We start from the raw sequence: 20,237 nt of genomic DNA, 5'->3' as shown, positions 1-20,237 counted from the left end.
TACAGTACAACACATGAAAATCATGTCACATCTTGCCCCAACATGATAGTTGCTCTTGTCCTCGTGACAACTAGCCCCAGTCTCCCCTAGATGCATTCAGCTTCAGGGATGGGTGTTTTTGGGGTGTTTCTAATGATCACAATCCCATAGCAAACCTTGAGCCTTATTATATCTGAAAGAAGCATCTGGATAAACTCACTGTGCTACTCCCTGTTTTAGGTGGTTTCTGTCAGTTATTAACAGTGACTCTTAATTCCAGGTGAATTATTATAACCAGTTGCCATGATACACGAAAAAGAGCTGCTAAACAAATTCACTCGCTACAGAGAATGATCCAGACAGGGAACTTTGCACCTGGCAGTTTCCTGGTTACAGTTTTACGAAGCTGCAAATAACCAAGATCGTATTTCTCGATCAGCCCTGTTAATTATGAGCACACAAGCATCGTTTTAGTACGGAGGTTTTCTTCAATAAAGCCATTTGGTGCTGGTGTGTGTTTTGATTGTCAGCTGGGAGGGGTGAGTCTCTCATACACTCAAAGTCCACTCACACGCTCTTTCATTTAATTAATGTGTGTCAAAAGCAACAACATCTTATGAGGCTTTATAATCCATACTCTGCAGTGCTTCGAAAACACCTTCTCATTTATACCACTGGGCAGTAAGTAACATTTTGTGTTAAAGCTAAAGTAAAATTGTTTTTGTGTGTGACAGAGCATTTATTTATAAAAACTAACCTTTTATTGTCATTTTTATTACTACAAGCAATCAATATCATCAACAATATGTATTTTGAAATCCAGTAATACAATACAATTATATACCAGATGTCTTGAAAGTATTTAAAGAGTAGTCTCAATTAGAAATAAATGAGGGTCAATGACAAATAAGGATGTATGAAATGGTAAGAAATGAAAATATTTTAAAATGTAGTTTAAACAGTTAAAACTATTTTAAATGTATTTAATGTACTCAACCAGCGAACAAATGTTCTAAGAAGGTTTTGCTAACATTCCCATTAAGTTATACCATTATTTCTGAATGTTCTCAGAACATCTAAAACATTTATTTTTAAATGGTTTTTTAAAAAAAAACGCATTTATTTGAACGTTAGAGAAAACATTGAGGGAATGTTACATACAATACAACAAATGAGAACAATACTCATGTATCCGAAATCCAGGCATTCCAGGCAGAGCAGCAAACATGATTCATGTACACCCACGTTACCTGGCGATCTGTCATACACACGGACACACCTGAGCATACTGGAAGCCAGGTGACTTCTTACCGAACACAGATCAACAGACTTTTAGAACCAGAAGCTCAAATCCGATATTACAAGAGCTAAGAGTTTGAATCGCGGAACAATAAACACTAATCGTTTTCTATCTCCTCACAGACAAACCGGTACAGTATGCCGTGCAAATGCGCTCCCTCGCGCTTCCTGCTCGGCGAAAATCGAGAACCGGACGGTGGATTTGGACTGTGTATCCGAGCAGATCAAAATATGGTCATCTTGAGTTCTCCTGAAGCCTCATAGAGACAACATAGCGAAGGATATAACCTACAGGATTTTGTTCTTAACCAGTTTCGATTAATTGTCTCCTGGATACCAGAGTGAAACTGTTGCGCAATGAAGTTGATGTGGTGGATAGTTCAACTGCTCCTATTGGCCAGCGGAAATGTGTGTTCACTGGAGCTAGTCACACACAACCCAGGAAACAACGTCATCTGTCCTCAGGTTAAATGTTCAGTCATTAAACATGTTTGTTTGTTTGTTTGTTTATTACTTGTTTATTTGTATAGTTGTGATATATGTTTGGTAAAGTTCCTACAAAGGTGTCCAGTGCTCAGTGTATTACAAAAGTTTATACCTCATTATTACATTGTTCGCTATATTATATTATATTACTACAAAAACAGCATATAGAAAAAAAAAAAAAAAATTAAATTAAATTCAGTTATGCAATATTATTAGCCTATTAGTTTAAAAAATATGTATCGCATGGAAGTTTGTAACATTTTAAATAAACAAACAAAAATCGATTTAATGTTTGATTTCAAATGAAAGTGAAAGTGACGTGGTCAAGTATGGTGACCCATACTCGGAATACACGGTGACACACATACCGTGAACACACGCCCGGAGCAGTGGGCAGCCATTTATGCTGTGGTGCCCGGGGAGCAGTTGGGGGTTCGGTGCCTTGCTCAAGGGCACCTCAGTTGTGGTATTGAGGGTGGAGAGTGATATAATTGTGATATAATTGTCAAGTGATATAATTATCAAGTAACAAGTAGAAAATACACACGAGTGTACATATAATTTTCAAAAATGTTTTCAAAGACAATAATGTGAAAGATCAATGTCAGTTTGGCCTGAACAAAACATGTCTTTTCATAATTGATTTTGACACACACCTTCCAGGTGCACCCTAGACACATCATCGGTGATGTAACCTGGGGTTATCGGGTGTTTCGGGTCTTTCAACATCATACACCCTCGCCCAGGTGACCCAGCTAGGGGTGATCAGTCCCCGACTTAGGTAGCTTGTGTAGTCCATGGATCGCCCCTTTTGATCCACAGCCATCTAGAGGCCTTCTCGGCGGCATCTATGATGTTCTTGATGGCTTTATTCTTGTGCAGTCCCCTAATTCCCAAGAGGTTGAGGGCCCTGCACAACGATTGGCCAGCAAACCCTTGGCAGCCAACCTCAATGGGGGACAGCGGGTCTTCCATCCCCTATGACGGCATTCTCCTTTCAACTCCTTGTACTTGGCCCTTTTCCGTTCAAACCAGTAGAACCACCTGCCTTGATGATTCTGAAAATAGGACCATGTCAGACCTAAGTGAGGTCGTGGCGATGTTATCTGGGAATCGGAGCTGCCTTCCCTGGTCAACCTTTAGCTGCCAGTCTCGAGCAGTTGCCAGAAGTCCTCCCGCTGAGTTCCTGCTCCCTGGTGGTTTCTCTCCAGCCTTAACAAATGTGATTACATGCTGTGTCCCAAAGTGTGTCTTTCAGGCCCTTATGAGATAAAGAACTGGATCCGGTATGGCTCTGCTTTCCGCAACTCAGTTCACGAGATCTTTTGGTTCATTGCTTGTTCCCATCGAGTCCACGCCCCTTGTTGTGGCATCCCACCATCCTACTGATGCATCTTTCAATCCAGGCGTGCAACTCTTTTCCAGTTTAGGGGAGTGTGGCTTTGTCCCTAAGTGTGCTGTTGAAGACTTTTTCCAGGTTCTTAACTGGCCTCTCGGTGATTGATGGAATTTGGACTTCTCCAGGGGAGAAATGGAACTTTACGGTTACGTTTCCCTTCCTCACCACAAGGGATCGGGACTTAGTTGGCTTAAAGTCCATTCGGGTCCAACTGATGAGGCGTTAAAGGCCTTGGAGTATCCATCTGCAACCTGGTACGGATGTTGTGGTCAGATCATCAATAAATACTCTGATAGGGGGCTGTCGCACACCTTACCGGGTACGTGGGCCTCTGCATTCCACCTCTGCTGACTTAACTAGGATATTCATAGCTAAGGCGAACAAGTTCACTGCACCCTATGATTATTCCTTTCTCCAGCCTATGAAATGCAGATGTTATCGGTCCAGAGGTGACTCTCAAATTAAAGCAGCTATAATAGTTCAAAATGAGGCCCCTGGTCATATCTGGAACATGATGTCGGATCAGTGAGTTTTCCACCAGCTTGTGCGGGATTGATCCATAAGCATTGGCAAGGTTGAGCCACAGCACCGCCAGATCACCGTCACCTTCTTGAGCCTCCCGGATTAACTGGGTGACAACTTCTGTGTGCTCAATGCAGCCTGGTACTTTCGGGATACCTCCTTTCTATACAGCAGTGTTAATGTACTCATTCTGCAGGAGGAAATACGTCATGTGTCAGACAACTATACTGTAAAATATCTTCCCCTCCACGCTGAGGAGTGAGATGACCCTGAACTGCTTGATGTTACTTGAGTTCTCCCCCTTAGGAATCCAGACACCCTCTGCATGTCTCCACTGCTTCTCCACTTTCCCCCTCCTCCAGATGATGGTTCTTGTAGACCACGTAGGGCACTCCACTTGGACCTGGTGCTGAGTTTGTCCTAGCTGCTTTGACAACCTTCTGAACCTCTCTCAGGGTTGGGTCCTTGAGGTTAAATGCCACACTGGGTTCCGGTGGGACTATCAACGTGTTTCATGGTCCAAGGTCCTGGTCTCTTGCTCTATCGCTGTAACTGGTGCTGAGGTGCTTATCAACCTCGTCTTGAGACACACTTCTGCCAGAGAAGTCTCCTGGTGAATCTGAAGGGGTTTGCGATAAACTCTGCCCGTCTGCGAGCCCTCTCCTTTCCCCTCTTTCTGTGCCACTCAGCTCGACGGGTGGTAGTGAGCTTACTCCTTACGATGTTCCGAAGCTCAACCATGGCAGCTTTATCCTCCTCCTTTGCTTGCTTGAACTGCTTTCTAAGCACAGGGAGCTCCTGCCACAGATGTCGGATCTTCTCCTCCCGACGATTTGGTCCTGCAGTACCACTAGACGGATGCTATTTTCTAAAAAGTTGAAAAAATGTGTAAAATGTCTTCTTTTTTTTTTTCTCAGAATTTTTTGACGTTTAATTAGCTAGCGTTTCAGCCATTTTTTTTAGTGGATTAATTCAAATTAATTTTTGTTTGGCACCTCTATGTATGGATATAATTTTTTTTTTACATTAAAATGAATTCTAAAGCAGTATTTAATAAAAACTGAATTTGTGCATTATCTTGTAGTATTATTCTAAAAGTTATGTTTTTGGTAAACTGAGTTTCGAGATTTTATTGAGCTGTATTACGGACGCAAAATTTCAATGCCAAAAAGGGGGAAAAAAAGGAAATTCAAAAGCTAATACCAAAATGTCCAATATAGTCTGTTTGTAACCTGGAATATGTTTGTGTTTTTAGGCTCTAAACTGCAGGGTGAGAAATACAGATCCTATCACACCACTTGATGTGGTCTGTGGTCCTGTGTATGTGTGTTCTCTGGCCGTGAAGCCAAAACTGTGCTGTCACAAGAACGACTGCAAACCCTGTTTGTGGATCAACATCCAGCTGAGTATTATTCCAGATCGCAAAGAGGATGAGGACAGAGATATTGAGAGATCAGAATATGAAGAGGAGAGCAGTGGTGAGTCCTTATAGTAACCGCACATTACAATTGTTGGCCTAATGGTTTATGTTTACACTAACCTTTCTAATTTCAGGGGACTGGGATTCAGGATGTGTTTTCATGTCAAATGACACATCAGAAGGTCAAAGGGTAAGTGTTTTGAACATTCATGACAAAATGTATTTTTAAAAACTCCATCTTTAATTAAAACCTTTAACATCTTATACTTTTTAACAGGAAGAACACTCTCTTTGTGAAGACCAGCTAGATCAAGGTAGACCAAGTGAACGTAAAAACTCAAACATATTTCTTAGTTTATTAGTGCTAATGTACTTAAACAAACTGATTTTCTCAAACTGTATTTGCTTTTGCTGAAAGACAGCAGTGGATTCACCATTGTCTGCCATGCAGTGCATTATCAAAGCTCACCTTGTTTGTCTTCTCTTCATGTAGCTACTATTACAATATGCTACCAACCAGCAGAAGTGCAGTATGAGTGGTGCAAGAGATTAGACTTCACAGTGACTTCTACCACAAGCCGTAAACTTCTCAATGTGAGTGTCACCACCATGTCCATTTAACCCTTGTGTTGCCTTCTCGCTATTTTGACCTGGTGAAGATTTTTCTCAAAAATGCTAGTTAACGGAATAGTTCACCCAAAAATGGAAATTCTCTTATTAATTACTCACCCTCATGTTGTTCCAAACCTGTAAGACCTTCATTCATCTTCGGAACACAAATTAAGATATTTTTGATGAAATCCAAGAGAATTCACATGCATGGTACTCTCTTGAACGTGCATCGAAGACTGACATGGAAGAGAAGAAATTGTTGAATAAAGTTGTTATTTTTGTTTTCTTTGTGCACAAAAAGTAATCTCGTAGCTTCATAAAATTGCAGTTAAACCACTCCTGTCACATGGATTATTTTAACAATGTTCTTACTACCTTTCTGGGTCTTGAATGTGTCAGTTGCATTGCTGTCTATGGAGGGTCAGGAAACTCTCAGATTTAATCAAAAATATCTTAATTTGTGCTCTGAAGATGAACGACAGGAGGGTTAGTAATTATTGACAGAATTTTCATTTTTGAGTGAACTATACCTTTAAAGTTATTGCATTGGACTAAAATTGACTGACTTCGCTCATGCAAAAAAATAAATAAACAAATAAATTAAATAATAATAATAAAATTATAGATGGATAGTTAGGTAAAGTACTTTCTTCTTGCAAATAAGACCTGATCTGTAAGGCTGGATTGGAAACACTGCATTTTTTTTTTACTCCAAAAAAAAATGAAATGAATGACTTGATTGTTATCTCAGTGTTTATCTTTGTGTGGTGCAGCTGATTCTGGTGGAGTATAAAGATGTTGACTTTGGCAGAACAATGAGGATCACTGTTAGATCATTCACTAAGTCACCTGAAGTTGAAATCAACGAATTCCCTACATTAAAAACAGGTAGCTATTGTTTTTACTTACTCTAGATACACATATACAAAAGTAGCCTATACAAGTGTAGCTTACTTATTAGTATTTAAAAGTGTATGTTTCTTACATTCACTAATTCTATTTAAAAGTAGATCTATCTGTTGTCATTATGCCATTTTCATTCACACAACTTAGTCTTGCTGAATCTAAATGTTATATTTGACCAAAAGATTAAAAGGGGAAGATATATGCAAATGCATTGCATGGCGAATGCATGTACGAAAAGTAGCGACAGTGACATCAGTGATGTTTTAATTTACCAGTCAGTAAGCATGTTTTGTTCAAAATGCAACAATGTTTTTATAGAAAACAAAAAATGTTTAAATTCTTTTTTTTTTTTTGTCTTGGCAGTATGTTCCCTATCACACCTCAAGGACATAGAGCAGTGTAAAGGTATGTTCAGATTGATTCAGTTTTACATTTCTCTAATTTTAATGTATGTTAAAAAAATTCCTCATTTAAACACAAATTTAATTATAGGTTATGTTATAAATTCTTTGGATCAGAGATTTGGTTTCTGTGTTCAACTAGAAGCTTTTCTAAATAGAAAAAAAGAGAATAAGACTTGTTTTTAAAATACAGATTTGACTTCTTTGTTTGTAGGATAAAAGACCATAGTGGATGAGCAAATTTAATTTACTCCATGTTTCCTTTTGATTTTTAGTTCCCAGGGTCTCCCCTGTAATACATGGGAGTGGGGTTAAGGTGTTGTTAGTCGATGAGGAGGAAGGAGCTTCTGAACGCTTGTCCCTGTGTATGAAACGCGGAAGAGAAGGGAGATGCTGGGTCAGTGAACTCATTATTTCTGTCCATACAACACAGCCTGAGGGCTTATTACAAACCGTAGACTGTACAAACCAGTTTGTGCTTTTCATCAGCTACTATTTATTTTGTTAACTTACCATACCTTTTCTTCTCTCAGCCCTTGCCAAGTAATAACATTCCACTGGCGTCAATCACAGACTGCATGTGTTTCCAGGTACCATGCTTTTCAAACATGCACACGCTCAAAACAATGTCTGCTAAAATCTCTTTCGATATTATTTTAAATTGCCTTGTGTGTTTGCATATACTTCAGGCATGGAAAAATGTTTCAGTTCGTGCGGAAATCTGTCCTTTTGAAAAAAATAAAGGTAAATCCACAATAATATTCAGAGACACCATGAGTTTTTAAGTTGTTTGTGATTTACTGGATAAGGATTATATTGTATGAATATATATACTGTATATATATATATATATATATATATATATATACTCCTTGGTTGAGAATCACTGATCTAAGATCTACACTTTTCTTAAAAATAAAAGTTAGCATTAGTGCCTTGGATATGGAGGATGTTCAACACCATCTTGATTTATTTTGTCTTCCCACATTGTTTTTTTCCACTGGCAGAATTTAAAGCCAATGTCCTGAGCAACATGTCAGTGTCTTTAGCCCACACTAAGACAAATGATGGTAAGCCGGTGCTAAGCTGGAATTTAACAGTGCCCTGCAGGATAAGAGTCGAAATGTGGCCCTGTCAGCTCATGGCAGATGGAAAATGCACAGAAGTTGAAAAATTCAGACAGAAATGCTGTAATGATTGGAGAGAAAACAGCACAATACTATGGGTAAATATACATTTTGGGTATATGTATTTTCTGTCATAAAGGAAATTAGGCTGTTAGGAAGTAGAAACACTGCAACAATGGGATATATAACCTCTAACACCACAGTGAAATCTAGGATTTTTAAATTGAAACCTGGAAAAAAATGCTTTTAGAATTTAAAAGAAATGTTTAAAGGGGTCATCGGATGCAAAATTCACTTTACAAGTTTAAAGTGTGTGTGTACACATCCATCCTATAATGATAAAAATCCACCCAGTGTTTTTAAAAAAAAAATCCTTTCTCAAATCAGGCTGTTCTGAGATTCCTGTCAGAATGTCTATGTTATAGACTTTTCATTAAGACCCTAAAGAATCATATCAACTTGTGGAAAATGGGCATCCGATGACCCCTTTAAACAAAGTTGTATTTATTTATTTAACTTTCCTGTTTTCGCTATGAGAAAGAAAACAATAATTAAGTATTACATATATACATACATAAATGTAATTCTGACTTTTTTTTTATCTCACAATTGCAAGTTAACAAAGAAAGAAATGTGAGACAAAAAGTTGTAATTATCTTTTTAATGTTTTTCATTCTTTGGTGAAAACAGCTTCAGCTTCCATATCAAAAAGACATTTTAACATAAAATAAATAAATATTTAAAGCAAGATTAAACATTAAAGCAAAAGGGCAACATAAATATAAGACTTTCTGATGTTTTTTTTTAATCAAATATTTGAGTAAGAATTCATTAGTAATGACAATAACAATTTTGTATTATACTACGCGGCCGTTGAATGCTTGAATCTGATTGGCTGACGAACATTCTGAGGTGTGCAATTATTTTCAGGGAAACGCACGGCGAACGTAGTTCCAGGCAGCTCTTAACCGCATTACATGACCATATCACTTCGCCAAATGATTTCTGTTATTTCAAAGGTCTTACAACAGCAAAATAACCAAGACCCACAATGACACTGGCCAAATAAATAAATATAGTAAACAAAAGGATAAAAACGACACATCATGTCCATGTTTTTGCCACAAAATTACACTTTATGTACGGAAACATACATACTCTATCTCTCACGCTCTCTCTCCCTCACAGACCTCACATACATAATTGATGTCTTGAGGTGTGGCAACCGTAGTATAAGCAGAATAATTGACTTCGGTCCGTTGAACTATTAGAAAAATAATGCACACCAGAGGTGTAATAATTCAACAGTGTCACGGTGCGCACAGCAGGGAGGAACAAGGAACACGCAGACGAGGAGTAACTTCAGAATAATAGTCTTTAATGACGACATCAGGGCAGGGCAGGGCAGGGCAAGACAAGGCAAGGTTAACACAGACAGGAACACCAGGGAATAACGAGTAGACCAGACAAAAACTAACTAAACAGGCAGGAACTAAATGCACATGACAATCACCGATAATTACTAAAACACAGCTGGACAAGACTTAACTAATAATCACACTTAACAAGGACAGGAACATGACCAAATAAGGAAACAAGAGGCGGGAACACATGACACACACGACAGAGGACTGTCAATTATTCCTTACTTATTTAAATTTGAAAGAGTGCAAAAATAGAATAGAAATTGTTTGTTTTCATTTTAATTCATGTAAAATTAAATGTGGTGTTTGCTCCAACTGATGTCAAAGCTAATAATTGTTTTTCCAGATGACTATAAAGCAGTTTGCTTTAATGATTGTTCTCTGCAGGCATCCGGGAAGTTTGTGAATATCTTGTCTCGGAATCACCAGCAACTCTGCGTGATGGTATGATACTATCTGCCTTTTTGATTTCTTTCTTTCAGTGTTCATCAGTCATTTACTGCAAACAGACAATGAACACGGTAAATATTAATCTTTGTGTGTCTTTGTCTGCAGCTTGAAGTAGATGGACAGATTGTGCGGTACTGTCAACATCCCTGTAAGTGTGTGATGAGAAGAAACATCTCATTTATATCCTGTTTAATGCTGCCGTTCATTGTCATTTGATCACATTGATATTTGTGTGTTTGATGTACTAAAACTAACATTCGCTATACTAAATATGAGTATGGCAGTTGTTATCAGTTGGTTTATTGTTCACTTCATATTGTTTTAGTGGAGCGGCAGTACTGGAGCTTTCTTCTTCTTCTGCCGCTGATCTTTGTTTGTGTGACTGCTTTTGGAGTACTTCTGGTGAACAAACTCAAATGTAAGTGTTTGCTATCTACAGCATCTCTTCCTTTTTTAAGATGTTTTTCCTCTCAGCAACAAAGAAACTACAACAGAATGGGGATGACTTACAATCTCAACTAAAATCACAATTATTATTATAGTGCATATATTTTATTTAATTATATTAAAAATACAATTATATTAAATATATTACATTATATTACATATGCATTATATCTAATTTAATATTTAATCTTTTAGTATAAATTAGTGCCGGTCAGCGATTAATCGCATCCAAAATAAAAGTTTTTGTGTACATAATATATGTGTGTGTGTGTGTGTGTGTGTGTGTTTACTGTATATATTTATTATGTGTATATATAAATACACACACTGATGTATATATTTAAGAAAAATGTTTATATATTAAATATATAAATTATATGAATATAAATATATACATGTAAATATTTTCCAAATATACACTGTATGTGTGTGTCTTTATATATACTCATAATATATACACAGTACACACACATATATTATATAAACAAAAACTTTAATTTTATTAATTTTAAAATAAGATCGACATTTATTTAATTTCCATTATTTGACCACTTGCAACACTGCTCTAGATATTGCAATTGGCCTTTGAAAAACCCATAAAAAAGTAAATGAACCACTGTGCTGTCAAAGTACAACTGATCAGTCATTTCTTATTATTTTATTGGATTTAAGATGGTGAAAGAGAGAAAGACAGTTGAGGTTTTGTTGAGATGTTGACCAGACACTCTTTTGCTCTCAATGGCTCTATTCATGTGTGTCTGCGAATGGCACATATTTTTGTGGTGATCTGTATAGAACAAATTTATTCCATATCAGCACACTCTTTGTCTTTTTCAACTCCTGCTTCTTCATTTTGTGGGCTTTCACCCATCTTGCCACTTTTTGTGTCTTGTACTCTTTTTAGTGAAATTTCTAAGGAATACAAGTTTAGTCACTATCAGGCCATCCAAGATGTAGATGAGTTTGTTTCTTCATTGGAGCAGATTTGAAGAAATGTAGCATTACATCACTTGCTCACCAATGGATCTTCTGCAGTGAATGGGTGCCGTCAGAAGGAGAGTCCAAACAATTGATAAAAACATCACAATAATCCACACGACTCCAGTCCTTGAAGTAAAGTCTTGTGAAGTGAAAAGCTGCATGTTTGTAAGAAACAAATCCATCATTAAGATGTTACTGTTGCTTCTCGCCATAATCCATAATAATGCTTCCTCCAGTGAAAAATTCCCTGTTGGCATCTCACATTAAAATCCACTTACATATTTATTTAGAACTGTTTTCACTTGTAAATAGTATTTGATCTGTGCATATTTCTCTCCTGATTCAGATGAGATGAAAGAAAGCAATATTATGGATACAGGACTTGTATTTTAGCTGGAAGCATTAACTTAAATGATGGAATAGTTTATTACAAGCAGCTTTTCGCTTCACAAGACATTTATTTAAGGATTTATTCTGTCATGTGGGTTACTTGTGGATTATTGTGATGTTTTAATCAGCTGTTTGAACTCTCATTCTGACGGCACCCATTCACTGCAGAGGGTCCATTGGTGAGCAAGTGATGCAATGCACATTTCTCCAAATCTGTTCTGAAAAGGAAACAAACTCATCTTGGCTTGAGTGTGAAAAAAATTTTCAGCATTTTTTAAAATTTATTTTGGGGTGAACTATTCCTTGAAGTATTAAAGAATGTCTTCTCCTTCGATGAGATTTTACATTCTTGTATGTGCCTCTCACAGGGTCGCTTAGCGAATGGGACAGAAGATGTCATTCTCAAGGTACACAAGGTGTTTATTTACAGTCATTTGTGTGTCTTATTAGCATAGGAAAAGTTCTCCAATTAATTTAACTTAACTTTACCTAATGATAATCTCATGCCCTATTCTTTTATCTCTCTAGATATGAGGGGACCGGTGTTGTTGCTCCATTCCTCAGCCACGGACACACAGCTGGTGTGTAAGCTGGGCCAGTTGTTTTCTGAGCTGGGTTTCAGAGTATTTCTCGACCTGTTGAACCAAACAGAGCTCGGTTCTTGCGGCCCAGCAGCGTGGCTCCACTCTAAGCTCGATCACATCCAGAAGCATGGAGGGAAGGCCCTTCTGGTGCTTTCTCCGACAACGCTGCAGAGAGCAGAGTTGTATTGGAAAATTGCAGTGGAAAGACAAAGCAATCCTGCCACATACTCCTCAGATATGCTGGCTTCGGCATTGTGCTGCATTTTTGCTGACCGTCAGAAGGGCTGCGCTGCTCAGCGGTTCGTCCTTGTGCAGTTAGACTTTCATGAACTTCCCATCAATGAGGAGCATGACATGCCAAAGCTGTTGAGGGGCCTGCCGCTGTATAAACTGCCCTCACAGTCTCAGGGATTACTTATGGAACTGTGTTTGGAGAGCCCAAATAACATGAGCGGGAAGTTGAAGAAGATGTGGTGGATGAAAAAGGCACAAAGAAAGCTGGCCCAAGGAGTGCAGAACATTTTTAAGTCGAGGGTGAGGACTGAATCCATGCTCCCTCAAAATTATTCACTCAGCCTAGACACAGAAGACACAGAGGAAAGAATTTTTCTCAAAAATGAACAGCACTGATCTGTCATTTACTCCCTCGTCACACCAGAACATTGTAAGGATGGTCAGTCACAATCTGCAGTATGGACTATGGACAGATGACATGAACAATAAAAGTACCAGAAAGTCCAAAAAACATGGTTTTTATGAGCATGCTTGGAAATACCAAGGAAGTTTAGACATGTGCCATCATGAACTACCTTTGAATACTATGTGAATATGGCATAATACAGACATATTTACAGTAACTGGCTGTTATCTCCGGGAATAGTTTAAGAGGGAAGTCTGCATGACTTACAAGCCCAAATGAGGATATTCCACAGTACAGATGCTACAGGAAGTAAAGAAATTGATAAATACACAAAAAATACTTCAAATATATGTGTATATACTCCTATGTTTTCATAGGTATTTGGAAGGAAATTTCCTCTAACTTACTGTTTTCATCTCTGCTTTTATTTAATGGTTGTAAATAATGGCTTTTGGCTAATATCTATACATAAATGTCATGTAAATATTGCTATTCACATTTTATATATGGCTATAATATATATTTTAATTGAACCTTTGTAATATACAGTACATTTGAAATGCTCTGGTTGTACTCAAATATACGGTTTTGACACTAGTGGTTTGTCATGGTCTGATGAGTGGAAGGCCTATAAAATGGATGGAATATAGCCAAAAGATAGCACGTTTACGTCTGCAAGATGTCTGTTGAAGATCGTTTGATCTGGAAAGCATCTGCTGTGTACAAATATCTGACACACCTCTTTAAGATGTCAGTTTTACATACATTCTGAATCATAAACATCTTAAAGACATCCGATAAAGGTCTGTTTAACATGCTGGTCTGCATGTTAGAATTTAAGTGGATAGAGACAATCAGTGTCTATAAAAGGAAGCTAGGGAGGGGGCAGCATAAAAATATCGTGCACCAGACCCACTGCAGACTAAAAATAATCGCTGTTATTTGAGAAGCGCGGTCTGTATCCTGCGCGACGTCCTCAAGCTGCTGCTGCTTCGCTGATTTTGTGCGTCCATGACTGACTGAAGAAACTAGAAACACATAATTAACCTACTTAGTGGCCCGAAAGCTGCCTGGGAAAGCTGCCATGAATCAGGTACAATGAGTCTAAATAATAATGCTTCCGCTTTAACTCCTTGTTTATTTTAAAAAGCAGAGGCATTTCTCAGTACACACAAGTTCCAGAATGAGTCTGAAGCAGGTGGCATGCGTTACATTTCTCCGCGCTGGAAGCCTGGAAACATTGTAATTACATAGCCTACATATAAAGTGGAGTTAAAATATAGGCTAATATTTAGGGTACAGATCAAGTGTTGGTAAATGTGATTCAATAGGACATCTACTCGCGCACCAGGCAGAACACAACGAAGTTATCTTACCAACTCAGGAAGACTAAAATGGCGAAGACTTTCTCTTAATATTCATGACCAGCCCATCACCATTGAATGATTTTCATACTACGTCACCAGGACCTTATTAATGTTCATGAGTCAAACTGTACGTTTGCCAGTCGATGCTAGAATATCATATGCAATATTCATGAAGCATTTGTCATTTTTTCAGTCAACATGCGCACAGGGGGATCTGTTGGGTGTATAATTGCGTCCTGAACCCTAAAAGCGAAAACTAGAAAATAGTGGTTTTACCGACAGCCAAACCATCACTATCCCGTTCGTGAGTATTTAATTAAAACATCAATTCCATGCTGGTCTTTTCTAAACTTTTGCATTCTGCTTGTTGGTTTTGTTTTAATGCATTACGGTTTAGCATGCATGATAAAATATAATTTAGGTTGCCCCTCTCGCCCCCTAAACTAATATCGTTACTAAAAAAAAAAAATAAATAAAAATTCAACCTTACACTCACACTGCTACTCCAAATGTCATATTTAGCTACTTGGCTTTAGAAACTTGAAAAGAAACCTGGAATTTCTTGTATCTAGTATTTTGACATAAATACTAATACAATTAATACATTTAAACTAACACATGACAATAAACAAGAAAGATGCACAATATAGGCTACAGTAATAACAACGTGAAATTAGAACATTTAAAATCACTTTATTATTTTTGAATGCAGTCATCTAGAGAATAATTATCACAGCTTAGCAGCACTAACAATTCATCTATTTTCTAAATGATTCATGAAAGCAGTGGCTTTATTTATTTAACAAAATTCTTACACCTTAATACACCCTATTATAAGTCTTTGTAAATGAAATTAATTGTAAATGAAATCAACTTTTTTTCTTCAAACGAATTCCTGATTTTAAAATCATCACATGTCATTCTAGCAGTACACTTTGTGGAAAGTGGGGGTTTGAAGCACTCAGCATTAGTGTGAGAGTAATGTTACCCTCACGGATGTTGTTCCTGTCTGCTGTGCTCTGCGTGGCCCTTTTTCATCTAATTTCGGGTCAGAACTGCTCAGAGCACTGTAAAGCATGCGGGGGCCCAGAGAAAGACCAGTGCCTTCAGTGCCACACCGGATTCATCCTGCATGACAACCTGTGCGTGGGTGAGTGAGATGAACAGACTGTACGCTCGATTCATCTCATGGACTGTTTCACTCTGAAGTTCACTTCTACGCTCTTACGCTGACAGATATTGATGAATGTGGTACTGATCTGGATCGGTGTCCCGACAACACATACTGCTTCAACACCCATGGCTCTTATGAATGCAAAGGTCAGTGTGGTTTATCCTCAGCACATGGATCAGCAGAGTAACACATTTTACACTTGCACTTAATATGATTTGTGTTTTAATACAGTATAAAATAACAGGTTACATGCACTTACTTTTATAATAACAACAAACTATGTATAATTACATGCATGCAAGTAACCCTAAACTAAACCCTAGTTACAAACCTAAGCATAGTAAGTACATGTAGTTAATTAATATTATTCAGTAAATATATATAATTACACTGTAATGAGAACACCACCTTAAAATAAAGTGTAACCAAGTTGTTTTATTATTTGTTTTTCAGGATGTGATAAGGCCTGTGTTGGTTGTATGGGTGGAGGACCTGCCCGCTGTAGAAAATGTGCTGCTGGTTACAGATCATCAGGCATGAGATGTGTAGGTGAGTTGTAGTCTATACACGTAACTAGTTATGTATTGTCTAGTTTTTCAACCTCTGTAGTATAAAATATGGGTAGTACTTAATTTCCAGTGATATTGTTGACTTGATTGCACAGATACTATTAAAACTGAACTGAGCTGGATGATGACATCTCTGAATTCAATGATGAACTGGGCTTTATATTGTAATTTTGCATTATTGACACACTATTTTCCTATTTAATACTGTAAAGCTGCTTTGACTGAAAGCTCCTTTATAAATGAAATTGACTTGACTTGACTTGAGTAGTATAATTAAAATGAATTAAAATCTTAAACTCAACTAAAATATGTTCTAAAACTGTTTGCCAAAGTTCTCATTAAGTTTCAAACACACAGTTCTGAGAATGTTCCTTGTTAGCTGGGTAAAAACACTGCAGGATGTAGACAGAAGGAAGTTCAACTAGTGTTTTTAGGTAATTTGAGAACAAATACTTTAACTGCTTTTGTCAGCTGATAGTGTCACATCTGGGATTATGCAAACATCGGCCTGAAGACATCAGCATTCTAAATGTATAAGAGGACATCATTTTAAATAAATTAGAATGTCTAAGTATGTTTTTTTTATTTTTTAAATCCCATTTTAGACTTGCTTTGTTTTGCTGAATAATGTAAAAAATGTTCCTTATTCTTGATTGCCATACTATTAATAGCGGGACTACTTAATTTAAAATATATTATAGTTTAATTTGGGAATTTGCTGCTGCTGTATCAAGCTTGAAAACATACAAGAACAGAAAATGAATCTTATCTGTAATGACACAAATTAGTTCTTCTGCAATGCTACCATCTTGTGGCTTTAAGAAGCATTTCCACCAAGAATGTTGCATAACAACAAACACATTTTTATTTAATTATTCAGTATTTTGCAACATAACTGCCTATTTGTTCTATTTGTTGTAGGTGTTTATCTCTCTTTATCTGTTTATCTCATTTTGCTTTGTATATTGTGTTCTCTGGGCCAGAAATTGCAGCAGTATTTTGTTTCTCCTGCAGATATAGACGAGTGCGGTGAGGAGATATTGGCCTGTCCTAAGGTCAATATGTTCTGTGTGAATACAGAGGGCTCTTTTCACTGTCAGTGTGCAGTGGGTTACACACGCAGAGGCAACACCTGTGAGAGGAGCCAGAAAACAGGTGAGCTCAAACATCATTTGAGTTTTATTCTCACAGATATGAAATAACACAGGTATAATCTGTGTATCAAAGAGTGTTCATGTTATTTTAGTATTATTGAGTATTGATATATTAGCATTAATTTTCATTCATTTGTTTGTTTGTTTTTTCAGTGTTCAGTGTTTTTGCCATTTTTATATGTTAAAAATATTATTATTATTTTAGTTCAAGTTAAAGGGTTAGTTCACCCAAAAATGAAACTTCTGTCTTAATTAAATATCTTAATTTGTGTTCCGAAGATGAACAGAGGTCTTACAGGTTTGGAACGACATGAGGGTGAGTAATTAATGACAGAATTTTCATTTTTGGGTGAAGTATCCCTTTAAAGGAATGAATATTCTGTCATTATTACTCACCCTCATTCATCATCTTCAGAACACAAATTAATATATTTTTGATGAAATCCAAGAGCTTTCTGACCCTGCATAGACAGCAACACAACTGACGCATTCAAGGCACAGAAAGGTAGTAAGCACATCGTTAAAATAGTCCATGTGACATCAGTGGTTCAACTGTAATTTTATGAAGCTACGAGAATACTTTTTGTGTTTTTGTGTACACTGCATCTAAATCACATAATGTAACACAAAATGCACTTGTAGATGTTTCTGAATTCACTTACGTCTTCCTGTCTCTTTCCTCAGCGTCTGAAGAAAAGGGTCTTTTTGACGACATTCAGGAGGATGAAATCGAGGTTCTGCAGCAGATGTTCTTCGGTGTTGTGCTGTGTGCATTGGCCACATTGGCGGCTAAAGGGGACTTGGTGTTCACCTCCATCTTTATGGGGGCAGTGGCAGCCATGGCCGGATACTGGCTCTCTGATAAGAGCGACCGAGTGATAGATTCCATCTTGAAGGGGAGATAAATACAAAGTTTACTACTTTTGAGGTGGGCCATTTCTTACACCATATGATGGTATGTTCACACACACAGTCCAAGGAAGCTATAAGCAACATTTTGTGTGGTATTCAAAAATAAAGCAATGAGCCACAATAGGCCGTCCATTACTGTGATTTTACTAACACATGGCCTACAATTGGCTTATTGCATTTATATAATGGCAGCAACAGTAATATGTTCAAGAAGTATAATGAGCATGCACTTTTTTTTTTTTTTTTACCCCAAATGGTTTTTAATTTGGCTAGCAATGTGACAGCTTGGTGTATTCTTATTTCACTTACAAGTTGACTACTGTATACTGGGAATCAGTTGTTTCTGATTATTAATTTGGGCACCGGCCTTAAACAATATCCATCTGATGCCATTTTTTACTGTGGCCTTTGCATTTTTAGTAGCCTTCAAGTAGTCTACATACACTGTGTGCAGAATTATTAGGCAAGTTGATATTCTGGTCATATTTTTTTGCCAAGAACATTGTTACCAATTCCAAACCACATCAATCTTAATAACTACTATTGATTTTGTATTTAATCATTTCTAAGTTATATATAATTGTCCATGAAGGCTGAAAGTCAAAAACTCCTTATTTCAGGTGTGCTGAATTATTAGGCAGGTTTTCTTTTACAGATAAAATGAGCCAAAAAAAAAGGGATTGAACTCAGAGTAAAAGTAAAAAAAAATAATAATAATAATTAAATGCCCATGAGAAGGATGCAATACTAATTCAATAACAGAATTAGCAAAGTTAAGGCATGACCATTGGGCAGCAAAATGCTCATTGGGTCAGTAGGGTCAGAAAAAACAGGTGGAGAAGAAAAGACACGTTAACTGCAAAAGAATTAAGAATTAAGGTGAAGAATTAGCTGTGAAACCATCAGGAATCATTTAGTCTCCAGCGCCACCATTTTCCAGAACTGCAACCTTCCTGGACTCTCCAGAAGTGCAATGTGTCAGGTTCTCAGAGACCTTGCTTGGGTAAACAATGGTAAAAAATAACCCTCACTTAATAAGAATAACATGCTGAAGTGTTGTGAAATACATGAAGACTGATTTTGTATAGGCTTTATGGACAGGATAAGTTGAGAGTGACTCTTGAAGGACCAGCATCACATCCTCTTGTACCACTGTTTGAAGAATTTATCTTCCAGAATCTGTCAGTAAGTTTTAGGAGCTCATTTTAGTCAATCTCTGCAAGACAGACTTTTTAGGATAGGAGATAGAATAAAAATGAGCTCCTAAAACTTACTGCCAGATTCTGGAAGATAAATTAAAGACACATTGCACTTCTGGAGAGTCCAGGAAGGTTGCAGTTCTGGAAAATGGTGGCGCTGGAGACTAAATGATTCCTGATGGTGTCACACCTAATTCTTCACCTTAATTCTTAATTATTTTGCAGTTAACGTGTCTTTTCTTCTCCACCTGTTTTTTCTGACCCTGCTGACCCAATGAGCATTTCGCTGCCCAATGGTCATGCCTTAACTTTGCTAATTCTATTATTGAATTAGTATTGCATCCTTCTCATGGGCATTTAATTCTTTTCTTTTTTTTTAACTTTTACTCTGAGTTCAATCTCTTTTTTTTTTGCCTCATTTTATCTGTAAAAGAAAACCTGCCTAATAATTCAGCACACCTGAAATAAGGAGTTTTTGACTTTCAGCCTTCATGGACAATTATGTATAACTTAGAAATGATTAAATACAAAATTAATACTAGTTATTATGATTGATGTGGTTTGGAATTGGTAAAATTTTCTTGGCAAAAAAATATGACCAGAATATCAACTTGCCTAATAATTCTGCACGCAGTGTATACTGTAGAAATGTATTTGTGAGTGTACATAATGTTTAAAAGTTTGGTTTTGATAAGGTTTTTTAATATCTCTTCTCATCAAGGCTGCATTTACTTGATTAAAAATACAGTAAAAAAACAAAAATATTGTGGAATATTTTTACAATTTAAAAAACTG

The 20,237-nt window shown here is 37.1% G+C and overlaps 2 protein-coding genes across 3 annotated transcripts; both read left to right on the top strand.

The window, feature by feature from the left end:
- Positions 1-524: 524 nt before the first annotated feature.
- On the top strand, positions 525-13,664 carry il17rc (interleukin 17 receptor C). Of its 2 annotated transcripts, none has more exons than XM_058791431.1 (18): positions 525-660; positions 1,183-1,278; positions 1,402-1,743; positions 4,941-5,163; positions 5,240-5,295; positions 5,383-5,419; positions 5,599-5,699; positions 6,491-6,605; positions 6,987-7,028; positions 7,300-7,421; positions 7,558-7,614; positions 7,714-7,768; positions 8,032-8,249; positions 9,963-10,019; positions 10,131-10,173; positions 10,351-10,443; positions 12,212-12,250; positions 12,372-13,664. In XM_058791431.1, the coding sequence occupies exons 3-18, from the start codon at positions 1,636-1,638 to the stop codon at positions 13,055-13,057; spliced, it is 2,052 nt and encodes a 683-aa protein (XP_058647414.1). In that variant the 5' UTR covers positions 525-660; positions 1,183-1,278; positions 1,402-1,635; the 3' UTR covers positions 13,058-13,664. The 2 variants fall into 2 exon arrangements, with proteins under 2 accessions (XP_058647414.1, XP_058647413.1); XM_058791430.1 differs by having other exon boundaries at positions 12,212-12,259.
- A 625-nt stretch (positions 13,665-14,289) lies between these two features.
- On the top strand, positions 14,290-18,364 carry LOC131549342 (protein disulfide isomerase CRELD1). The gene is made up of 6 exons (XM_058791432.1): positions 14,290-14,309; positions 15,361-15,584; positions 15,671-15,754; positions 16,062-16,157; positions 17,192-17,332; positions 18,016-18,364. Exons 2-6 carry the CDS (start codon positions 15,416-15,418, stop codon positions 18,234-18,236), a joined length of 711 nt encoding a protein of 236 aa, XP_058647415.1. The 5' UTR covers positions 14,290-14,309; positions 15,361-15,415; the 3' UTR covers positions 18,237-18,364.
- Positions 18,365-20,237: the final 1,873 nt, after the last annotated feature.

This window comes from Onychostoma macrolepis, chromosome 11 (genome assembly GCF_012432095.1).
Source record: "Onychostoma macrolepis isolate SWU-2019 chromosome 11, ASM1243209v1, whole genome shotgun sequence".
NCBI lineage: Eukaryota > Metazoa > Chordata > Actinopteri > Cypriniformes > Cyprinidae > Onychostoma > Onychostoma macrolepis.
The sequence above is the reverse complement of the archived record's forward strand: the minus strand, read 5'-3'. Positions and strand labels throughout refer to the sequence as shown.